Here is a 19,393-nt window from a genome sequence, read left to right on the forward strand (position 1 = left end):
AGCGGTATTGCAGCTGGTCCGCGAAATTGGAAATGAAAAACTGCAAATTTATTATTTAGACTGGATTTATTTTTCAGCTACTTTTGTAAATCATTTAACCATCCAATTTATACTTATGATGAAAATTACAGGCATTTCTCATCTTGTAAGTGGGAGAACTTACTTGCTCAATTGGTCGCCGTCTAAATACTTTTATGCCCGTGTGCTCCAGAGAGCGCGCGAGAGTTTAGCCCTTCACCTCAAAAACGAGATCTATATTGTGTGGTCATCTATATTAATACACTGAAGTACTATTCTTAGAATTGCACTATATACTACATATTAGCACTACATAATGTAGTTCAATGTACTGTGGCAGATATTGAGAGCAGGCGTCTCAGCCAGCAGGTATACAGTTGGGGGCGGTTTTATACCTGTGCTCTTTGTTACCTAAGATTGTCTTTACTCACACACTATAGAAACTTAGACATTAGATAGCACTGAAGTTTAGATGGGAATTTCGACAAATTGTGGCAAAGGCTGTTCCACTGCGACACCAGCAAATTTGTACAATATAACAGTTGTTCATAACATAGTAGAGGGTATGGAACAGAGTTTGGTACTCAATGGATGGCATTGTACAGCACACAATAGTGACCCTTTGCGGTCCACAGTATAAATGTGTCAAGAGGTTGAAGGTCAAGCACTGCACTAACAAATCGAGGCGTCGATTGGCATTCATGTCACTGGGTGGTGATGTCACAGATGGCCGGTGATGACACGGGTGGGCAGAGTCCAAAGAGCCCCTGGTAGAGTTCGGTGCGGGCGTCGTGCGCCAGGGTGTCCTGTCCGTACAGGACGGGCGCCATGAAGTTGAGCAGCTTGGTATGCACGACAAACCTGACCTTACGTCCTTTGCTGGCCTTGGTGTCCACCACCTTTTTGATCTTGCTGCGCAACTTCTGGATTTGCAGCCACTGGCGCCCCGCTGCCACCTGCGGGTTGGCGTCGGAGCCGCCCGTCTTGCGCTCGATGAGCTCACGCAGCAGCTGATGATAAAAGTCGTCGTCGTCAAAGATGTCCTCGTCGACATCGTGTGAATTTCCTCCGGTAGGCGCTGTGGAGTAACAACCCGCAACACATTATCATCCATAGTTGACATGTTTCAAAGTGACACAAAGTTATCCAAAAACAACCAATCAGGGTTTAGTGCGTTTGTAACTCAAAATCATGAAAGACTTGGCTAAATACCTCAATTCTCACTTGAACATAACACAGGGATGAGAATGGCAAATGTGAAACAAGCGAAAAGTAGCCGGGAGTCTGGGGGGGCCGATGAGAGATATACGCACGCACGCGCATATATATATACTATATGTAAATATATTTAGAGATATATATATCATATATATAGTATATATATAATAGATATATAATATATACACACACATACATATATATACATATATACACATATACATACATACACACACATATATATACATACATATATACACATATATACATACACACATATATATATGTATACATATATATATACACATAGTATATACATATATACACATATACACACACACACATATATATATATATATATACACACATGTATACATACATATATGTATATATACATATATATATACATATATGTATATATATATGTATATATGTGTATGTATATATATATATATATATATATGTGTATATATGTATATGTATATATGTGTATATACATACGTGTGTATGTATATATATATATATATATATATATATATATATATATATATATATATATATATATATATATATATATATATCATTGAAGATGTAGTATATCATTGAAGATTTATTCTTTAACGATATCATGACAATAGCCTAACATTAGCTTACATGTAACATCATGTTACTTTCTAAACCCACATCCTTGTAAAAAAAAAAAAACACGTGCCTTTGTGTCTTTTTGTTTCGATGTGCTCCTTAATGTTCCTAGCGCCGCAACCTCCATAGCTGAGCATATCTTGACAGAGAATACACAAAACCTTCCCCAGGACATTTACTTTACGGATATGCTCCGTCAGGCACGTGGTTACGGACTGTGTTCCGAGTTGTAAGATGACGCTGCTCTCGAGCCATGCCCATCTGAAGCAGTTCTTGATCCCGTTCGACTTGTCTATTTCCCTGGCATGATCCTCGTCTTTTTTCTCTAAAACCTTAGCCATGCTGGCGAAAAATTTTGCTGAGTAGGCCCTAGATCTAGCTAACTAAAGAACTCGTCCACAAGTGATGAAAACTTAATCGCAAATTCACATTGTGGCGGTGTTAAAAAACTTAGTTCTCCACATAATTTAACAAGTGGAAATGATGTGACGAAAGTAGCACCAAAATGCTGCCGAAAATAAGGCGGATGTCGCATCACTGCTGTCAGTGAGTTAGGTTTACAGAGGCAAGCCAATTTCCGTACTCACAGCTTAACTAATTTTGCCTTGAGATGCGAATGCTCGCGAGTCACCGAGGCTAACGTTGCCTGCTCCCCCCCATATATAAAAAAAAATTCTCAAGATTTATACGATTCACGAAAATTATACTTTCAACGGAAAAAAATACAGAAATCCGCGGAAAATTCTCATCCCTGATAACATTAGTTTGTTGATTTGTTGACTTTGATTGGTTGATTTTTCTTGGTATGTTTGTCTCGTTGTTTCAATTACGCGGAACAACAATGTATACGAGTGTGTGAGGGGGGATCTGTATGAATGGCGTATCATGAAGACAAGGATGGCTCAACAAAAACCCACTTAAACGATCCCGATGGCGCTCCTCATCCGAAGGGTCGGCGCTGGCGAGCTCCTGCTCCGGCCCGGTTCCGAGGATGCGGTACTCGGAGCGCCGCGTCTGCGTGCGTCGCACCAGCCGCTCCTTGTCCATCAGAATCTGGTCCACTTGGCTCACAACGTTGCGCTCAAACGCTCCGAAGTTGATGTTGCCACCCTTGCCTGAGCTCAGGCGGGTTTTGTCGTGCCACTTCTGCAGCGTGGCGTCACGATATGGCCGGAAAGCAGCAAAACGCTTGGAAGCCATCTCAGGGTAATTGGACATGTCCAGTTTGCGCTTGGACGCACTCCTCTCTTTAAAGACACACACACACAGAGACACAGAAAGAGACACAGACACACACACACAGACACACACACAGACACATAGAGAGACACACAGAGATAGAGCGAGAGAGAGATATTTCAGAAAGCCCAGCGATCGTAAATAATGTGAGAACAAATGATGTCTTATGAATCGAAAAAAGCACATCAAGCGTTCCAGACTGAACCTCCTTGCGATCTTCTTTATCTTTCTCATTCTCTTCCAAGCGCTTCCGATATGGGTCGGGCCTACCAAACATTTTGAAATCCTTCCAGTAACGGCACTGAGTAATTCTACACAATGGCAACGTGTAATATTCGGGTGAGGTCCAGGTATTATTTCTGTCCACTGGCTCGGGACCGGTAGCGACTGCAAACTGTGGTCCGATGTATGACAGACACGTCCTAACTTGAGAATATGATCTTATCTGTCTAGTTGCCGTGGCAACAGCACTTTAGGACCGTATTTAGGAAACGCGTATTACAGAACAGCTATCCCAAGTTAAGAAAACTGTATTACAGAAGCATCCTAAATTTGAAAAATAAAATAAATTGTCCTAACCGGTGTTTTTGTCAGGGTTTGTCAGTTAAGCTACTTCGAAAATTATGGCACGAATTTTGTTAGTTCAACGTCGCAGGGATAACAGAAATTTCTTCATCAAGAGGGCAATGATGGACCCCAGCGACATTTTAAGGTTTGATGATCGAACATTAATTAGTCGGTATCGGTTGCCCCGTCACGTTATAATCCTGGTTCATTTCTAAACAAACTGGTGGGGTCCGCTTCAGGTGTGAATACAAACAGCGTAGATCCGAACCAACAGCACAAATATGCAGAGCAGGAATACAGCATGTAGGACTCGCATGTTTTTCCTGCATTTCCGGGTCTGTGCTCTGGTCATTGCTGTCAATGGGAGCACAGATCGTCACAAGCGTGGGTGTGTATACTTCGCTTGCAAAATGTACAGTCTGAATAGCAGTGGTGGGCCATCCGGGCCTGCAATGCCTTCTCTGCTGGCCTATAAATATCTGAATCACAGCCTGATGTTAATTATATTTTGTCCATTGTTAGGGTTGATAGATTATGTTGTAATGTAACCTGTAATAATCAACCTAGCTTGTCCTGTCTTAACAAAAGTAGTAGAACAAAGTGCTAAGATCTTTTGAACTGATTGACCAGCTGCAGAGGAAGCAATCAAAGTTGTTCTGTTTACACAACGTCGTAAAAAAAACCCTGCTATGCTTTGACCAGAGGCTTCAACCCCATCCTGTCCACTCTCACCTCCACTCTCAGCTTTCCAAAACTTTTGAAGAAAATAGACATTACAAATCACAGTACACATTCGTGTGTGTGTGTTTGTGTGTGGCGGTGATCATCCCCGTGGCCACTACTTCTGTTGAGCGGACATTTTCAGCCCTAAAGCGAATTAAAACTTATACTCGACTTTCAGCATTAGCTTCGATGGCGATAGAAAAGGACTTCTTGATGGACCTAAAATGCACGGTTAATCTGCACAACAGAGTTATTCAAATCTTCTTGAGGAAAGAAAGGAGGATGGATTTTGTGTACAAATAATCAGGATTTTTGGTGAGTAAAATGTTGCTATATTCCTAAATACCGTATTTATTCTAATTGTCGCCCATATTCAAATACCGTATTTTTCTGACTACAAGTCGCGGTTTTTTTTATAGTTAGTGCGACTTATACTGAGGAGCGACTTATATGTGAATTTTTTCACAAATTTTCAAAATTCAAAAAACAAAACAAAAAAAAAGGTGAAACCGCGATAAATGGACCGCGATGTAGCAAGAGATCATTGTCATTTGAATTTCAAGTGACGTCAGCGTCGCGGCGGTTGTTTACATAAAGGACAAAGGTTTGATCACGGGATAACGAAGATGACAAAGGGCCCAACGTACTACCGGCATCATTAGCGGCTTTGCTTATAAGTGACACGGAGGATGAAGAGTTTGAATGATTTAGAGTGACACAGAAGGTTTGAGAAACTATTATGGCTTTTAAGCACGCCTGGTCCTACTCTACGGAGCTCTCTTTCACCTCCGTGGATGGAAGTTGGGGGCCGGCGCTCGGCCGGGTGGCTGCCCAGTGACGGTGGATGGGGCTCGGACACTGCTCCTACGCACGCTTGGTCCTACTCTACGGAGCTCTCTTTCACCTTCATGGATGGAAGTCGGGGGCCGGCGCTCGGCCCGGTGGCTGTCCGGGGACGGTGGATGGGGCTCAGACATGGCTTTTACGCACGCCTGGTCCTATTCTATGGAGCTCTCTTCCATCTCTGTGGCTGGAAGTGCCACCTCCGGGGATGGAAGTCCACGCCTGGAAGTTTGTTTTGTTAAATAATGAGCCGTTTACCAAATCCACGTCTTTCCCTGTACTTTGTTAACGCTACAATATAGTTATATTTTAGATCTGTGGAATAACAACGATGCTGACGTCAGGGCGCACGCACGGCGTTGTTGACAAAGGACGAGGAATTTGATCGATGGATTTAATGATTTGGAGTGACACAGATGGTTTGATAATATTATTGCTTATATAGTACTTATTTGACATATAATTTATACATTGTTATATGGGCCTGTGGAATATTTTGAAGTGCAAGCGCCGTCAGCTGCGCACACCCGGCCGGCATTGTTGACATAAAGGACGATCGATGGATTTAATGATTTGGAGTGACACAGATGGTTTGATAACATTATTGCTTATATATTAGTTATTTGATATATAATTTATATATCGTTATATGGGCCTGTGGAATATATTGAAGTGCAACCGCCCTCAGCGGTGCGCACTTATGTTGACATAAAGGACGATCGATGGATTTAATGAATTGGAGTGACACAGATGGTTTTATAAACGTGTTATTTATGCAATAGTTATTTGAATAACTCTGAATGTTACGTCAGGCCCGTTTTCAGCTCTTCGTTTGTGTTTATGTCACGTTAGCATACAAAAGTCAAAGTCTGCTTTATTGTCAATTTCTTCACATGCCAAGACACACAAAGAGATCGAAATTACGTTCCCACTATCCCACGGTGACAAGACATAGTACATAATATACAAACAAGTAAACACAAAAAATAAAAACAAGGCGGCACAAACAATGAATAAATAAGAGTGATGAATAAATAATAAATAAACAAATAACATAAATAAGAGGAGCAAAAATGGAGCAAGTGTGCATACAGCAAGAATATAGCGCAAAAGTACAGGACGCTACGCAGAAGGGGGGAGAGAGTTCAGGATCCTAACAGCCTGGAGTATGAAGCTGTTGGAGAGTCTGGTGGTGCGGGAGTGCAGGCTCCTGTACCTCTTCCCAGAGGGCAGAAGATCAAACAAAGAGTGAGTGGGGTGACTCACATCACTCACAATCGTGGTTGCCTTGCGGGTGAGATGGGAGGTGTAAATGTCCTTCAGTGAGGGGAGTGAAGCACCAATAATCTGACCAGCCGTGTTCACTATGCGCTGCAGGGCCTTCATGTTGTATTCAGTGCAGCTACCACCCCAAACATCGATACAACTGGAGAGGACGCTCTCAATGGTGCCACGGTAGAATGTCGTTATGACCACCGGAGGAGCACTTGCTCGCCTGAGTTTCCGCAGGAAGTACAGGCGGCGCCGAGCTTTCTTTGCCAGTGATGCAGTGTTGGTGGACCAGGAGAGGTCCTCACTGATCCCAGGAATCTCGTGCTGCTCACTCTCTCAACCACAGCACCGTCGATGGTCAGCGGCAGGTGTTGGATGTGACCCTTCCAGAAGTCAACGAAAACCTCCTTGGTCTTGTTGACGTTCAGCAGGAGGTTGTTGTCCCTGCACCACGTGGCCAGAAGGTCGACCTCCGACCTGTACTAAGTCTCGTCGCCCCCGGTGATGAGACCCACCAGAGTCGTGTCGTCGGCATATTTCAGCACGCGGTTGCTACCGTAAGTTGCAGTGAAGTCATGCGTTAGCAGGGTGAAGAGCAGCGGACTGAGCACGCAGCCCTGGGGGGCCCCCGTGCTCAGCGTGATGCTGGCGGAGATTTTGTCGCCAACACGTACCACCTGAGGCCTCTGGCAGAGGAAGTTCAGTAGCCCGTTGCAGAGGTAGGTACTGAGGCCCAGCTTGTCGAGTTTGCAGATGAGTCGTTGTGGCACAATGGTGTTGAATGCAGAACTGAAGTCCACAAACAGCAATCTCACATACGAGTCCCTTCTCTCCAGGTGGGTGAGGGCTGAGTGGAGGGCAGAGCAGATGGCATCCTCAGAAGACCGTTTGGCTTGGTACGCAAACTGGAAGGGGGTCTATGGTGGGGCGGAAAATGGATCTGATGTGCTCCATGACAAGCCGCTCAAAGCACTTCATGATGCCACAGGGCGGTAGTCATTGAAGCAGGACGGAGCAGGTTTCTTCGGCACAGGTACGATGGTGGCAGCCTTGAAACACGACGGGACGATGGCCTGCTGCAGGGAAATGTTAAAGATGACCGTGAAGACACCCATCAGCTCCCCAGCGCAGTCCTTCAGTGCTCGACCTGGGATGTTGTCAGGGCCCTCCGCCTTACGGGTGTTGACAACGGCAAGCGCCCTCCTCACGCTATCGGCAGAGAAGCACAGGGGCTGCTCGTGTGGAGGGGGAGGGGTCTTCAGCGGGCAAGTGCTGTTTTGAGCGTCGTAGCGAGCAAAGAAGCGGATCAGATCGTTGCGCAGACGAACGTCACCCTCACAGCTCTGCGGCGCGGGTTTGTAGTCCGCGATGGTCTGAATGCACTGCCATAGGCTCCGTGCGACCCTGCTGTCCTTGAAGTGGGCGGTAATCTTGCAAGAGAATGCCCTTTTCGTTTCCTTGATGCCCCGGGACAGGTCGGCCCTCGCTGTTCTCAAGCCAGCCTCATCCCCCGCTCTGAAGGCTTTGTCCCTGGCCCTCAGCAGCCTGAGGACAGCCCCTGTCAGCCATGGCTTCCAGTTAGCCCGAGTGACGATGAATTTTGTGTAGGTCACATCATCAATGCACTTCGCGATGTAAGAGGAAACAGAGTCAGTATACTCCTCTATGTCCGTTCGATTGTTGCAAGTGGCCGCCTGCTTAAACATGTCCCAGTCAGTAGTGCCCCAAAGCAGTCTCGAAGCGCATCAGAGGCACCCTCAGGCCACACTCTAACCCGCTTGTGAACCGGCCTGGATGCTTTCACCATTTGTCTGTATGCGGGCAAAAGCATAACAGTGATATGGTCAGAAAGTCCAAGATGGTGGAGGGGGGCGGCTTTGAAAGCTCCTTTATGTGTAGAGTAGACCAGGTCCAGGAATCTGTCACCACGTGTTGGAAAATTAACATGCTGATGAAGCCTCGGAAAAGCAGACTTCAGGTTAGCATGATTAAAATCCCCAGCTAAGATGGTGAAACCGTCAGGGTGCGCCGTCTGTTGTTCACTGACAGCCTGGTACAGTTCACTAAGAGCTGCGATCCTGTCGCCTTTGATGTTGGAAGGCGGGATGTATACCGCGACTAGCAGAATCGCAGTAAATTTCCTTGGCAGGTAAAAAGGACGGCACTTAATGATCACAAACTCCGCCAGTGGCGAGCAGTGCTTGCATACAACTACAGAGTCCCGGCACCATTCCTCACGGATGTGGACGCATATTCCTCCTCCTCGCGATTTTCTCCCTCTTACAATGGCCTGGTCCGCCCGATAGCACGCTAGCTGCTCCAGATGCACAGCAGAGTCCGGAATGTTGACAGTCAACCAAGTCCCAGTGAACACGAGCACACAGCAGTTACGCACTGTCCGGTTCGTAGCTCTCAGCAGGCGAATGTAATCCGTTTTGTTGTCCAGCGATCGAACATTCGCCAGAAGAATGGAAGGCACGGCCGGGCGAGCTGGGTTGGCCGCCAGCCTGGCCCGGCCGCCGCCGCGCTTGCCCCTCTTCTGCCTCCTCGCACACCGCTTCCGACGCTTTGTACCCAGGGGAGGAGTAGCAGGCGAGTCCGGCGACGTTTCAGGACGGAGCAGTCCGAGCTCCTTAAATGTCTCCACTTCAAAGTTCATAACGCTGCAAAACACGCTTTCGCCGATGTCGAGCAGAACCTGCCTGCTGTACTTGTAGCACGACGTAGTACGACGAGATGAACACATAAAACTGTCGGACTGTTTAGCCTGTTGTTGCTCGTTCATGTCTGTTATTGGTGTTGGATTAAGTCGAATAAATTTCCCCCAAAATGCGACTTGTACTCCGGAGCGAGTTATATATATATATTTTTTTTTCACGTTATTGTGCATTTTATGGCTAATGCGACCTATAGTCCGGAGCAACTTTTAGTCTGAAAAATACGGTAATCGCCCAGTGTGTGTTAGTGATGACATAAATAAAAAACATTGATGCCTCTAATTATCGCCCATGCTGCTAAAAATTCCCTCCAAAACTTACGTTTTCCTCCGCGACCGCATGCCGACGTCATTGCGCAAGTTTAAATATAACTGATTTAACAGCACGTCGAATGTCCCATTTAAATTGGTTTTCTCCATAAGCTATGATACAATTACACTCGTCACTCTGCTCCAATATCCTCAGACAATTACGTTATCGGGGCGTACGCTCGAACAAGACAATCGCGATAACATGATGTTCGCAACATGTGATGTGCGACAGTAACGTGTCGCATCGATGGAGCGTCAATTGACGCACCCCGCTGTTAGAGGTAGATCAAAACAGCCGCTGTTCTAGTGTTAAGAACACCAATGAGATGCAGGTATTGCATACTACACAAGGAAAATATACATATTATCGCCCATTGGCGATCGGACAAAAAGTGTTCTCTATTAATCGACCACCCCCCATGTTGGACATAAACCATTTCTAATTATCGCCCTGGGCGATAATTTGAATAAATACGGTAATATTGCAATTTTATCAGGTTATTTTTTTATGCTGTTTTTATATGTGTCGCAGCTGTACCTGCAGTAGAAGTTTTATAGCCCCAAAATAGTTATTGGGGGTTGGATTGATTCAGAAGGAGCACTACTGAAGGCCTAGGTGTGAAATGCACGGCCCGCCACTGCTGAATAGGAACCGCACCAAACGAAAAAAATTAAGTCCGCTTTTGGTCCGGAACAAACAAGCGGTCTAAAGGACTTTTCTGGTCTGAATACACCCTTAGAAAGGCCGACGCGGCGACATGGAGCCCTCCCTGTAATTTTGCAAGTTAACAATGAACTTCGTTGTTTTGCTAAGGGCGACTTTCAAAGCGAAGTCGCAGATTTAGCCAAAATTTCTCAGTCGGCCATGTCAAGACTAAGCGCTACACACATTTCCCTGTGCGACAGAATGTAGCATCAGTTGCTAGGTAACAGACATGAAAGCCGATCATAGATGTTTAGATTGCTTACTTCCTAACTCAAGATGAGATAGGAGTTCCAAAGATTCCTAAACTGAGATAGGATTTGCATTGTGTAATACCAAACTGGAAAAAAATCTTATCTCCACTCATCCTATCTTAACTTTTGACTTAAGATCAAAGGTCATTGAGGTTTTCTGTAATACGCCGTTGCCGCTCCTGACCGAGATTAGAAACCCAAAAACCCGACGTTCGCCACTCAGCAAGCCATCACTCAGCCGCCACGTGATGTGTTGGTTTCCTGTACAATTCCACGTCATTATTCAATTATTCGTCATCAGGGTCAATCACAAATGAATTTCATTGGGACAGCTCGACTGGATGTTTGAGATTTTTGATAGGAAATATTGCTTTAGTTTTACTAGTGCCCCGTGAGTTACCTTTGTTGTCATCTTCTTCCTCGCCAAAGGCCAAGAGGACTTGCTCAGAGCTCTGCAGCATGAGCTGATCATGAAGCTCCAGCAGGGACCTCTGAAGAGCCTTCAAGGCCTTGCGCGCATTCTTGACAGCGCCCACCAGCCCGGCGCCGCCCCTGGCACAGAAGAGCGGGAGGACAAGCGGCCCAGGCAGCCGGTTGGCGCTGGCCAAAACTTTCTGCATCTTGATGCGGGCCTCCAGGAGCCACTCCCACACTGCCAGCTGGTTCCGCACCGCCTGGCTCTTCTCCACCTCCTTGTCCACCTTGGCTTCGGAGAAGGTGGAGATGGCGCGCTCCTCTTCTTGGTCATCCTCCGTCTCGTCGCCGCTGTCGTCCTCGCTCGCGCTGGGCTTCTTTATTTTGCTCATGAGCTTGTGGAGGTCCACGCCGGCAGCAAGTGACATGTTTGCATCCGGCTCCACTTCGTCCTCATCGGCCTCCACTTTGTCATCATCGGCCTCCACTTCGTCATCATCGGCCTCCTCATTGTCATCATCTTCCTCTAGGTCTTGCGCACTGCCATCCTCATCTTCTTCATTTTGAAATTAAGTGCAAATGGAGAGTTAGAAACAAGAATGATTATCAGTGAGACGATTTGATCCCGTTTCAAAATAACCGACATCAACTGTTGGTTTGACAATTAAACGTCGATGTATTCTCAATGTTGGAGTCGCGCAGAATGATTCAAAATACTTACTGCAAATACTTAGGTCATCATCTTGATCCTGCTCCATATCCATGAGGAAGAGCTGCTGTCTGCTGATGGCCTTGCCCAGGTATCTCCCGTCGCTCTCGGCTGGCATGATGGCGTTTCTTCGCCGCAGGGCGCCGACGCCGGCCTCGGCATCCGTTGCAGCCTCGTCGTCGTCGTCCCCGGCGAAGGTGTCGCTAACCCGGGCTTTGGTGGCCTCGTCATGGTCATCCTCGGGGTCGGCAAACTTGGGTAGCGGGTTAAGGAGGTCTTCGAGCTGCTGCGAGAATGAATTCGCCATGAGGGAACACTTCAAAATTGCCACCACACACCCCGAGCACATGCATGTATGAGGATCATCGGGGTGCTTGATGATGACGTATATACTCGGCGGCAAAATTCGTTAAACATTATGTAGACGTTTTTTTGTCTGCAGGAATACTTTTGAGTATTTTCAGACGTCTGTATTTCACATATTTTTTAAAATGACCGAATGTTTATATTTATGAGCGTTGTATAAGCATCATAACACACGTAAGACACGTAGCATTCACAGTACAACACGATACGGTGATGCTCAGGACAGCCTGCCAGACTTAAAAGAGGTCAAACCAGATGCTACAAATGCGCAGATAGCGTTGTGCGTTGCAATCTGCGATTGCTCGCTGGGTTGTGTAGGCGCGAGCTTCCTTTGAAATAATAATAATAATAAAAAATTTACGAAGCGATAATGTCGACGAGCGACTTCTACTTGAGGTATTATGTTGGCCACAAAGGCAAATTTGGACACGAGTTCCTGGAGTTTGAATTCAGACCCGATGGTAGGTGGAGTGTGGGACTGCTGTTCTTCCTTTCAGCCGGCCATGGCTAGGCTAGGCTATGCTCGGCCAGGCCGGAAGAGACTTTGGCCGATGGAAACGTGGGACAAACGCTCCAAACTGTCTAGTTCCATCTTTTGTCTAGGTTGTATCTTTCAAGCTTTCCGTTAGTGGGTTAAACGAGAAACTAATAGTGTATCACTCTTTGAGCTTGAAATTAAATGGGTGAACCGCCATGTGGCCTTTAGCTTGCGAAAGGGAGCCGAGAAGAACCATTCATTCAGTCATTATTATTTATTGTTATTATTTGGGGTTTCACAGGCTAAAATAGACAATTCTCGTACACTGAGGAAAAAATAGGTTTTGGGGTTCTATTTTTTTTTTTTTTTTTGAATCTATAAGTGGGTTCCCGGAACCCACCAAAATTTAATGTAGTATTTGTCTAGGTGGTATAATATGATGGACTTACGCATGTAAGTCAATCAAGAGGCTCATACGATTAATAGAATAAAAGTAAAATACTCAAACTCGACAAGTCCTAAAATTTGTTCCAAGTTATTGGTTGTGTTGGAATTATTTTTTTTCCCCCCCAGGTAAGCTGCGCTACGCCAATAACAGTAACTACAAGAATGACGTCATGATCCGAAAGGAGGTAATCATTTATTCATCTGAACCGTTCATCCTGACAAGGATCGTATGCTTTTTTGCTGCGTATACATAGGATATAGTGTCGTGAGCCGCACCAAGACAAATGAGGACAGTTGTAACACCCCAGCAGGAGAGATACTGTACTGCCCTTTTTTAAGTAGTTTTGCAAAAAGGGCGTACGCAGTGACCTTACAGACAAAGTCTTTTTGGAGTGGGCGTACTGGGGTTATGATGCAGAAGCTACTTTGGGGTTATAATTCCGATTTATTGTGTTTGGGGCCTGCCTGGCAGGCGTACGTTCACAAGAGCGTCATGGAGGAGCTCAAAAGGATCATTGACGACAGCGAGATTACCAAAGAGGACGACGCGCTGTGGCCTCCTCCTGACCGAGTGGGAAGACAGGTGGACTTAAAAAACTAAGCATTTAGTCTTGAATTTGATGGTCTTAAGTTTGATAGTACTTGTGAAGCACTAGATCAGGGGTGGGCAATCCAGGTCCTGGTAGGTCGCATGTCCTGCATGTTTTCTATGTCACCCTGTTGTAACAAATCCTAATCAAATGGTCAGATAATTAGCAAGGTCCACAGAAGCTGGTTAATAACTCTGATCAATTTGAATCCGGTGTGTTGCAGCAGGGAGACCTGGAAAACATGCAGGACATGCGGTCCTCCAGGATCGGGATTTCCCACCCCTGCACTAGATAGTCAGATTTGGTCACAAATAGTATGAGTAGTGCATGTGGCAATCAGTTCAATCAATCAATCAATCAATCAATCACAGTTTGGTTTCGCTCGTGACATGTATTTTGTAATTTGTCAAAGCAAACAGTCGCTGGGTCTCAAGCATATGGACTCGATGCTGGATGTGCCTTTTGGGGTCTTTATGATGCAAGTCTTGTTTTGCTTTTCAAGGAGCTGGAAATCGTCATCGGCGACGAGCACATTTCCTTCACCACGTCCAAAATCGGCTCTTTGATTGACGTCAACCAGTCCAAGTGAGGACAAGACGGCACCTGTTTGATCATTGTAAACTTTGAATGTCATTTTTTGTTTGTTGTCTTTAGGGATCCCGAAGGTCTGCGTGTGTTTTATTACTTGGTGCAGGACCTCAAGTGTTTGGTTTTCAGTCTGATTGGACTTCACTTCAAGATCAAGCCCATCTAGGCGCCGTCTTCCTCTGCATCGCCGTGTTCTTGGGTCGTCCGCATGCATTTGTACATTTGCTTCGTTTTGTCTACGTTTTCAATAAAGCTTTGAGAATACAAAAAAACACAAGCGCCGCAGTGCTTGAGCACTCCGATGAAACGGTTTGCTCGTTCTTACACAGCCAACAACAAACCAAATGCATATTTTCTGTCATCATTTTCTTTTTAGTTTTCTTGTGTACAATTGAATACAACTTTTTCTCAAATTTTCATTTCTCCAGTTTACGGCTAATCCAAACTAACCGACTCACTGTGGGAATCACTTAACTCCCAAATTAAACTTTTTCCTTGAAATACTATGTAAAGAGTTTTTTTCTCAAATGGTCACCGATTTTCCCCCAAAACAGACTACTCTCAGGGTACTTTTGTCTTAAATTTTCTTGTAAAGGCCTTTTCCCTACAAATTCTGATTAATGTAATGTTGAACATACGACTTTTTGGGGGAACTGTATTACCAAAACTCGACTAGTTTTTTTTTCCCCCCCCAATTTTTTGCTCATCAGTCTTCTATACAAATACATTTTACTGACACAAATTCAATGACATGATAGTAACCAGTAACCATGACAATGTGATGATTTCACAGTCGTGTGACTTGACGTACAATCACATGATTTCCACTTAATGCTACAAGCGAGTGGTCCAGACGCCGTCAGTTGAGCACCTTCCCGTCCAGGACATTGAAGATGTCCTCCAAGGATCGGTGCACGCAGCGCAGGAAACCCGGGACGTCCCGAGCCGGGTAGCTGCTGACGTTGCAGCCGATCCAGTCGTCGTGGACACTGTAGCCCACACCCAGGCCGTCAGGCACCACCGGAGCAAAGCCGCCCAGGCGCACAGCTGAACTGGACAGCGTGCTGGTGGACAGGATGTTGTGGTTAATGGCAGCGTAGGCAGGGTCGGCGTAGAGGTCATGCGGCGGACACCCGGCCTCTGCTGACAGGCAGCGCAGGGCGAACAGGTGCCGGTCGAAACCTTGGCCTGAGAAACAAAGAGTCAAAGCACGCCGCTGAAAGACAACCGGAGACCGAGACTTCTCACAAAGACGTCCGGGAGGCGCAATGGCATGCAAGCAAAGTGCAACGGGCAGCATCCTCACCCATGGCGGCCTCCTTGGTGAGTTGGCCGTGATAGTCGGAGCAGTGGCGCAGCATGTCTAGCAGTTCGCCGGCGGCGTGTCGGGCCGGCTCGTTGACGAATGCGTGAGCGCAGCGCTTGGTGAAGGCGCTGGCGGGCCGAATGGTTTCGGTGCGGCCGTGCCTGAAGGCGGCCGTGCTGCATGACTCGTAGGTAGCCACCGTCTGGCCGTACTGCCGCAGGAAGGCCATCTGGAAGGACAGCTGCGCCACCGCGTCCGGGCTCAGCTTGGCCGCCTTCAGACGCTCCTTGCCACCACCTACAGGAACAGTTTTGCCGTTGAGGACCATGTGCGTGCGCTCGTTTCCATTGGTGATTCAACGCACTGTCTGTGACTCAATGAAAACCTTTAAGGCTTTTGCCACGCACGGGACATGTTGTGCTGCTAGCAACTCGTGCCCTCACAAGTAGCATGAAGTTGTACGACAAGTGTGCAAAAAGGTCATACAGGAGCGGAAAAAAAACGTGATGAGGTTAGCAAGGATGCGGTGAGGTTACATGTGAAATGCCTTTGGAGAATTTATTCTGCATTCTTCCTTGACTCTTCAGTGAAGAGTGGCTCTGGTAGCTCGCGGAAAAAAGGCCGCCAGCGGAACAGGGCTTTCACCTGTAAACTGCATGGCGTCGATGGTGAGCTGGGACACGGCGGCGTCAAATCCAGCTTTGGCCTTCTTGATGCCATCGCGCAATGCGTCGTCCAGCTGGAAACTTAGCCGGTGCACATCTGACGCCAAGCTAGCACCATCGGTAGCCTGGTTGGGGTGCACGAGCGGCTTCTGAGTGGTGTCTTTGTAGATTTCGTTGAGAAAGCGCAGCACGGCCACGCCATCGCCCCACGAGTGCTCAAAATTGATGGCGGCATGGCCATCGTGGGCCACAATGATGCTGAACGACTTGTCAAACCTGGGTCGAAAAAGGACGCATTCACGTGCCGCCCCTCATCAGCACTTTTATTCCATTTCCTTTATGGTTCTGCACGTGTCTACCGAGTGAGGAGCAAGAGCGCAGTAGCGCGCTTACCATCTGTTGATGCCGTCACCGTGCAGCATGTTGTGCGAGGCGTCCACGCTGTCTCTTAGCGTGACGTCGTCCAGGCACAGGCAGAAGAGGGCGCTGTCTACAGTCTTGAGGACCTCACCGTTGCCAGTGGCAAGCAGCTTGTCCCTCAGCCCCGCCCAAACGTCACGGTTCTCCGCCGTCAGCGCCCCCAGCGGGAAGTCAGGCGCCGGCGTGGCATCCGACAAGATGTAGCTGGGGGTGGAAAAAAAAGCGCAAAACACCTTGAGGACTAAGGACGGGTGGATGCGCCTTGGTCAGTGCCTTGAAAGCTGAAAAAACGTGTACGTAAGAGGGCTGTTGGACAGCACGATTCTTCAGCACTATGCTGGTGCAAGTATTCACTCTCGATCACTGACTGGTACAGAGAACCGCTACCTCTTGGACGTGCAACCCGCTTATCTCAAGTTTTGAGATGTCAAATTTTATTTTGCACAACGACAGTGGGGACCTTTCTTTTGGATGCAGATGATGATTGACCCATGTGGCAAACCGCTGTTGCATTGCGCCAACTACTGGCGAGAAGGACTTACTCCTTGTCAATTTTGTTTGGCCTTAGGTATCAGTGGCTTGGTACCGGCATCTCCGTGAGTTCTTGTAAATATTCAAATCCAGCAGAACGTAACATTATTTTTGTGTGACGGAGATCCGATTGCAGTACATACCTCAGGTTGTCGCGTATCCGGGCCGGTGGCAGCATTTTGCCGGTGGGATCGAGCACGTCAAAGACGTACATGTTGCCTTTCCTCATGACCAGCAGGTGCCGTCCGGTGGGGTCGGTGAAGAGCTGGTCCCGGCCGGGGCGCGGGACGCGCGTGGAATTGAAGAGGCGGAAGTACTGTGACATGTCCAGCGGGAAGGCCTTGAGCATGTAGGCACCGTACCAGGCAAGCGAGGTGGGCGCCCAGCGTATCAGCTTCTTGAAGGCGTCCGTGTCGCTGCGGGCTGGGTCCAGGTGGAACACTTCGGGCTCCAGCACCCCAGCGCGCAGTGTCTTCATGAAGCGCACGGCCGAGCACACCATGTTGCTGGCGCGCACCAGCTGCCCGTTGTACTCGCTTTTAGGGTCGTCGTTCAGCGACATGAAGGGGTTGAAGTTCAGCACCACGGGATCGCGCGCCGACAGGTACATGTCGAACCACGGGCCTGAAAGATACATGCGTACGCAGGCGTATTGCATAGCGAAAGCAGATGTTTTGTCATGTCTTTTAGTCGAGGACTAAATTAGATTAATTTGATAGACAATGTGTTGTGAATTAAATCAGTGGATTTACGCCAATCTATTAAGTGCATTTTGCAGCAGGCTTTGCTCATCATTGTGCTCCATGCAGAATTTCCCCATGTGGAACAAATGTGTCAAACAAACATTACCTGAAATATAGCTGGTGTGCTTGTTTTTTCTGTCTTGGGCCAGCAACTCCTCTTGAAGCCTTTTTCCTTCACCAGCCAGGAAGTCCTGCGCCACCCTTTCAGTGTTTCTAAAAGAACAAACTTATTTTAAAAAATCTTCTCAAAAAGTAGCAGTGATGTTGTCCTTTTTCATTCCTTAGTCAAGTTGGAGTTCACCTGAATTGTTGGTCATCCAGGAGAGGCTGTTGAGCGGCCAGGTACCTCCTGATGGTGTCCTCAAGTTTTGGCACGGGCAACCTGGACCAGGCAGCAGCATGGCAACGTAAAGGTAATATAGACGAGCCCTGGAGTAGTCGCCAGGCAATCGCATGGTACATAGTAGTTGTTTGTTTTTAAGTGTTGTTTATGCGAGTGTTGACTGAATGAGCAAAACAGCACCCTCTTACGTCTGCAAGGTGATTTCGTGTATGCACTTTCACCTCTATTCAGAGAGAACGTTTAACACTCGTGTCACCTTGTGGAGATTTAAAGTGTCGTTACCTTGGTAAACTCTTCTGGTAGTGCATAGTAGGCACAAGGCTTCTGTGCAAATACTGTGATGACGACGAGGAAGAAGTCTCTTCATTGCTGCCGTATTTTCGCCTGCTTAGTGGCCAGCAGAACCATCTTGAATGTAAAAAAACAGCGGGTTTTCTCAAAGTATCTACGGAGAGCATTTTGGCCATTACGCGGGAGAGGAAACCGCACACACAAAGACTTATTGGACGAGGCGCTCACAGAACAAGCGACAGCTGCCACCTGAATGAAGCTAACCCCTTAGCTACCACTGCTAAGCAAACGGCTTCCGTAGCAAACTCGCTAATAAACTGAAAGGCTTCTTATCGTATCCCTTTTAAGCTTGTTACGAAACTTTGCCACACGCTTGAATCTGGCACAAGGTTCTAAAGACATTAACACGCGCATGGATTGAAAAAGAGAACCAAAAAACTTAAGGTGTCCATTCGTATCATGTGATTTATGAACGTATACGACTTGCTTCGTTAGACCACGCCCACGTGAACGCTCAACTTGTCAAGTCAAGGAATTCACACGTTTTTATTATGTATAAATAAGTAAACGTGGGGTGAGGGTTGGGGTTGGTGAGGCACTGACTCACAGTCAGATTTACAAACGTACTGTATGACGCTGAGGCACTGACTCACAAGTCAGATTTACAAGCATACATGGTTGTTATCCCATTCTTTATTAAATTTAATAACATTTTAAACACACTGAAGGAATGAGGTCAAAATACAAAAAGTCCTGCCTAGCTACAAAAACAGATGTGCTCAAACGTCATTGAATAAAGTACATAAGCAGAAAGTATATTCACATATTAAATCAATAAAAGAAACATTTTAAGCATATAATTATACCTACACACCAAATCAATAAAGAAGACATAACTAGACATTTTTGATAAGTGGTAATGAGAAAGGTTTTTATAAACTTTATGATCTGATATATATTTCTGATCACTTTGAAATAACAAATGTCTTTTGATA

General features: G+C 46.6%; 3 protein-coding genes across 5 annotated transcripts; 1 reads left to right on the forward strand and 2 right to left on the reverse strand.

Moving 5' to 3' along the window:
* Window positions 1-47: 47 nt before the first annotated feature.
* On the reverse strand, window positions 48-12,029 carry aatf (apoptosis antagonizing transcription factor). 2 transcript variants are annotated; one of them, XM_049730646.2, is made up of 4 exons: window positions 11,643-12,029; window positions 10,908-11,474; window positions 2,796-3,125; window positions 48-1,096 (listed from the first exon to the last, which is right to left on the reverse strand). In XM_049730646.2, the coding sequence occupies exons 1-4, from the start codon at window positions 11,977-11,979 to the stop codon at window positions 723-725; spliced, it is 1,608 nt and encodes a 535-aa protein (XP_049586603.1). In that variant the 5' UTR covers window positions 11,980-12,029; the 3' UTR covers window positions 48-722. The 2 variants fall into 2 exon arrangements, with proteins under 2 accessions (XP_049586603.1, XP_049586595.1); XM_049730638.1 differs by having other exon boundaries at window positions 10,908-11,477.
* Window positions 12,030-12,251: 222 nt separating this feature from the next.
* magoh (mago homolog, exon junction complex subunit) lies at window positions 12,252-14,376 on the forward strand. 2 transcript variants are annotated; one of them, XM_049731714.2, is made up of 5 exons: window positions 12,252-12,457; window positions 13,048-13,106; window positions 13,394-13,504; window positions 14,014-14,096; window positions 14,166-14,376. In XM_049731714.2, exons 1-5 carry the CDS (start codon window positions 12,367-12,369, stop codon window positions 14,263-14,265), a joined length of 444 nt encoding a protein of 147 aa, XP_049587671.1. In that variant the 5' UTR covers window positions 12,252-12,366; the 3' UTR covers window positions 14,266-14,376. The 2 variants fall into 2 exon arrangements, with proteins under 2 accessions (XP_049587671.1, XP_049587668.1); XM_049731711.2 differs by lacking the exon at window positions 12,252-12,457 and adding an exon at window positions 12,474-12,599.
* A 74-nt stretch (window positions 14,377-14,450) lies between these two features.
* Window positions 14,451-18,897, reverse strand: cpt2 (carnitine palmitoyltransferase 2). The gene is made up of 8 exons (XM_049730331.2): window positions 18,390-18,897; window positions 18,066-18,146; window positions 17,871-17,977; window positions 17,165-17,645; window positions 16,464-16,694; window positions 16,051-16,346; window positions 15,406-15,702; window positions 14,451-15,287 (listed from the first exon to the last, which is right to left on the reverse strand). Exons 1-8 carry the CDS (start codon window positions 18,572-18,574, stop codon window positions 14,959-14,961), a joined length of 2,007 nt encoding a protein of 668 aa, XP_049586288.1. The 5' UTR covers window positions 18,575-18,897; the 3' UTR covers window positions 14,451-14,958.
* Between the last annotated feature and the right edge of the window lie 496 nt (window positions 18,898-19,393).

This window comes from Syngnathus scovelli, chromosome 10 (assembly GCF_024217435.2).
Source record: "Syngnathus scovelli strain Florida chromosome 10, RoL_Ssco_1.2, whole genome shotgun sequence".
In the NCBI taxonomy this organism is placed as follows: Eukaryota; Metazoa; Chordata; class Actinopteri; order Syngnathiformes; family Syngnathidae; genus Syngnathus; species Syngnathus scovelli.

What these genes read in the sequence shown, in the direction of transcription:
- aatf (XM_049730638.1), bottom strand. Translation starts at nt 11,979, where the DNA reads ATGTGCTCGGGGTGTGTGGTGGCAATTTTGAAGTGTTCCCTCATGGCG. An exon ending in TGATGACCTAAGTATTTGCA is followed by an intron (nt 11,478 to 11,642) that starts GTAAGTATTTTG and finishes TTCAAAATGAAG; the next exon opens with AAGATGAGGATGGCAGTGCG. An exon ending in GGAAGAAGATGACAACAAAG is followed by an intron (nt 3,126 to 10,907) that starts GTAACTCACGGG and finishes GTGTCTTTAAAG; the next exon opens with AGAGGAGTGCGTCCAAGCGC.
- magoh (XM_049731711.2), top strand. Translation starts at nt 12,500, where the DNA reads ATGGCTAGGCTAGGCTATGCTCGGCCAGGCCGGAAGAGACTTTGGCCG. An exon ending in TAGTTCCATCTTTTGTCTAG is followed by an intron (nt 12,600 to 13,047) that starts GTTGTATCTTTC and finishes TTTCCCCCCCAG; the next exon opens with GTAAGCTGCGCTACGCCAAT. An exon ending in ACGTCATGATCCGAAAGGAG is followed by an intron (nt 13,107 to 13,393) that starts GTAATCATTTAT and finishes CCTGCCTGGCAG; the next exon opens with GCGTACGTTCACAAGAGCGT.
- cpt2 (XM_049730331.2), bottom strand. Translation starts at nt 18,574, where the DNA reads ATGGCCAAAATGCTCTCCGTAGATACTTTGAGAAAACCCGCTGTTTTT. An exon ending in CTGGATGACCAACAATTCAG is followed by an intron (nt 17,978 to 18,065) that starts GTGAACTCCAAC and finishes TTGTTCTTTTAG; the next exon opens with AAACACTGAAAGGGTGGCGC. An exon ending in CACCAAGGAGGCCGCCATGG is followed by an intron (nt 15,288 to 15,405) that starts GTGAGGATGCTG and finishes TTTGTTTCTCAG; the next exon opens with GCCAAGGTTTCGACCGGCAC.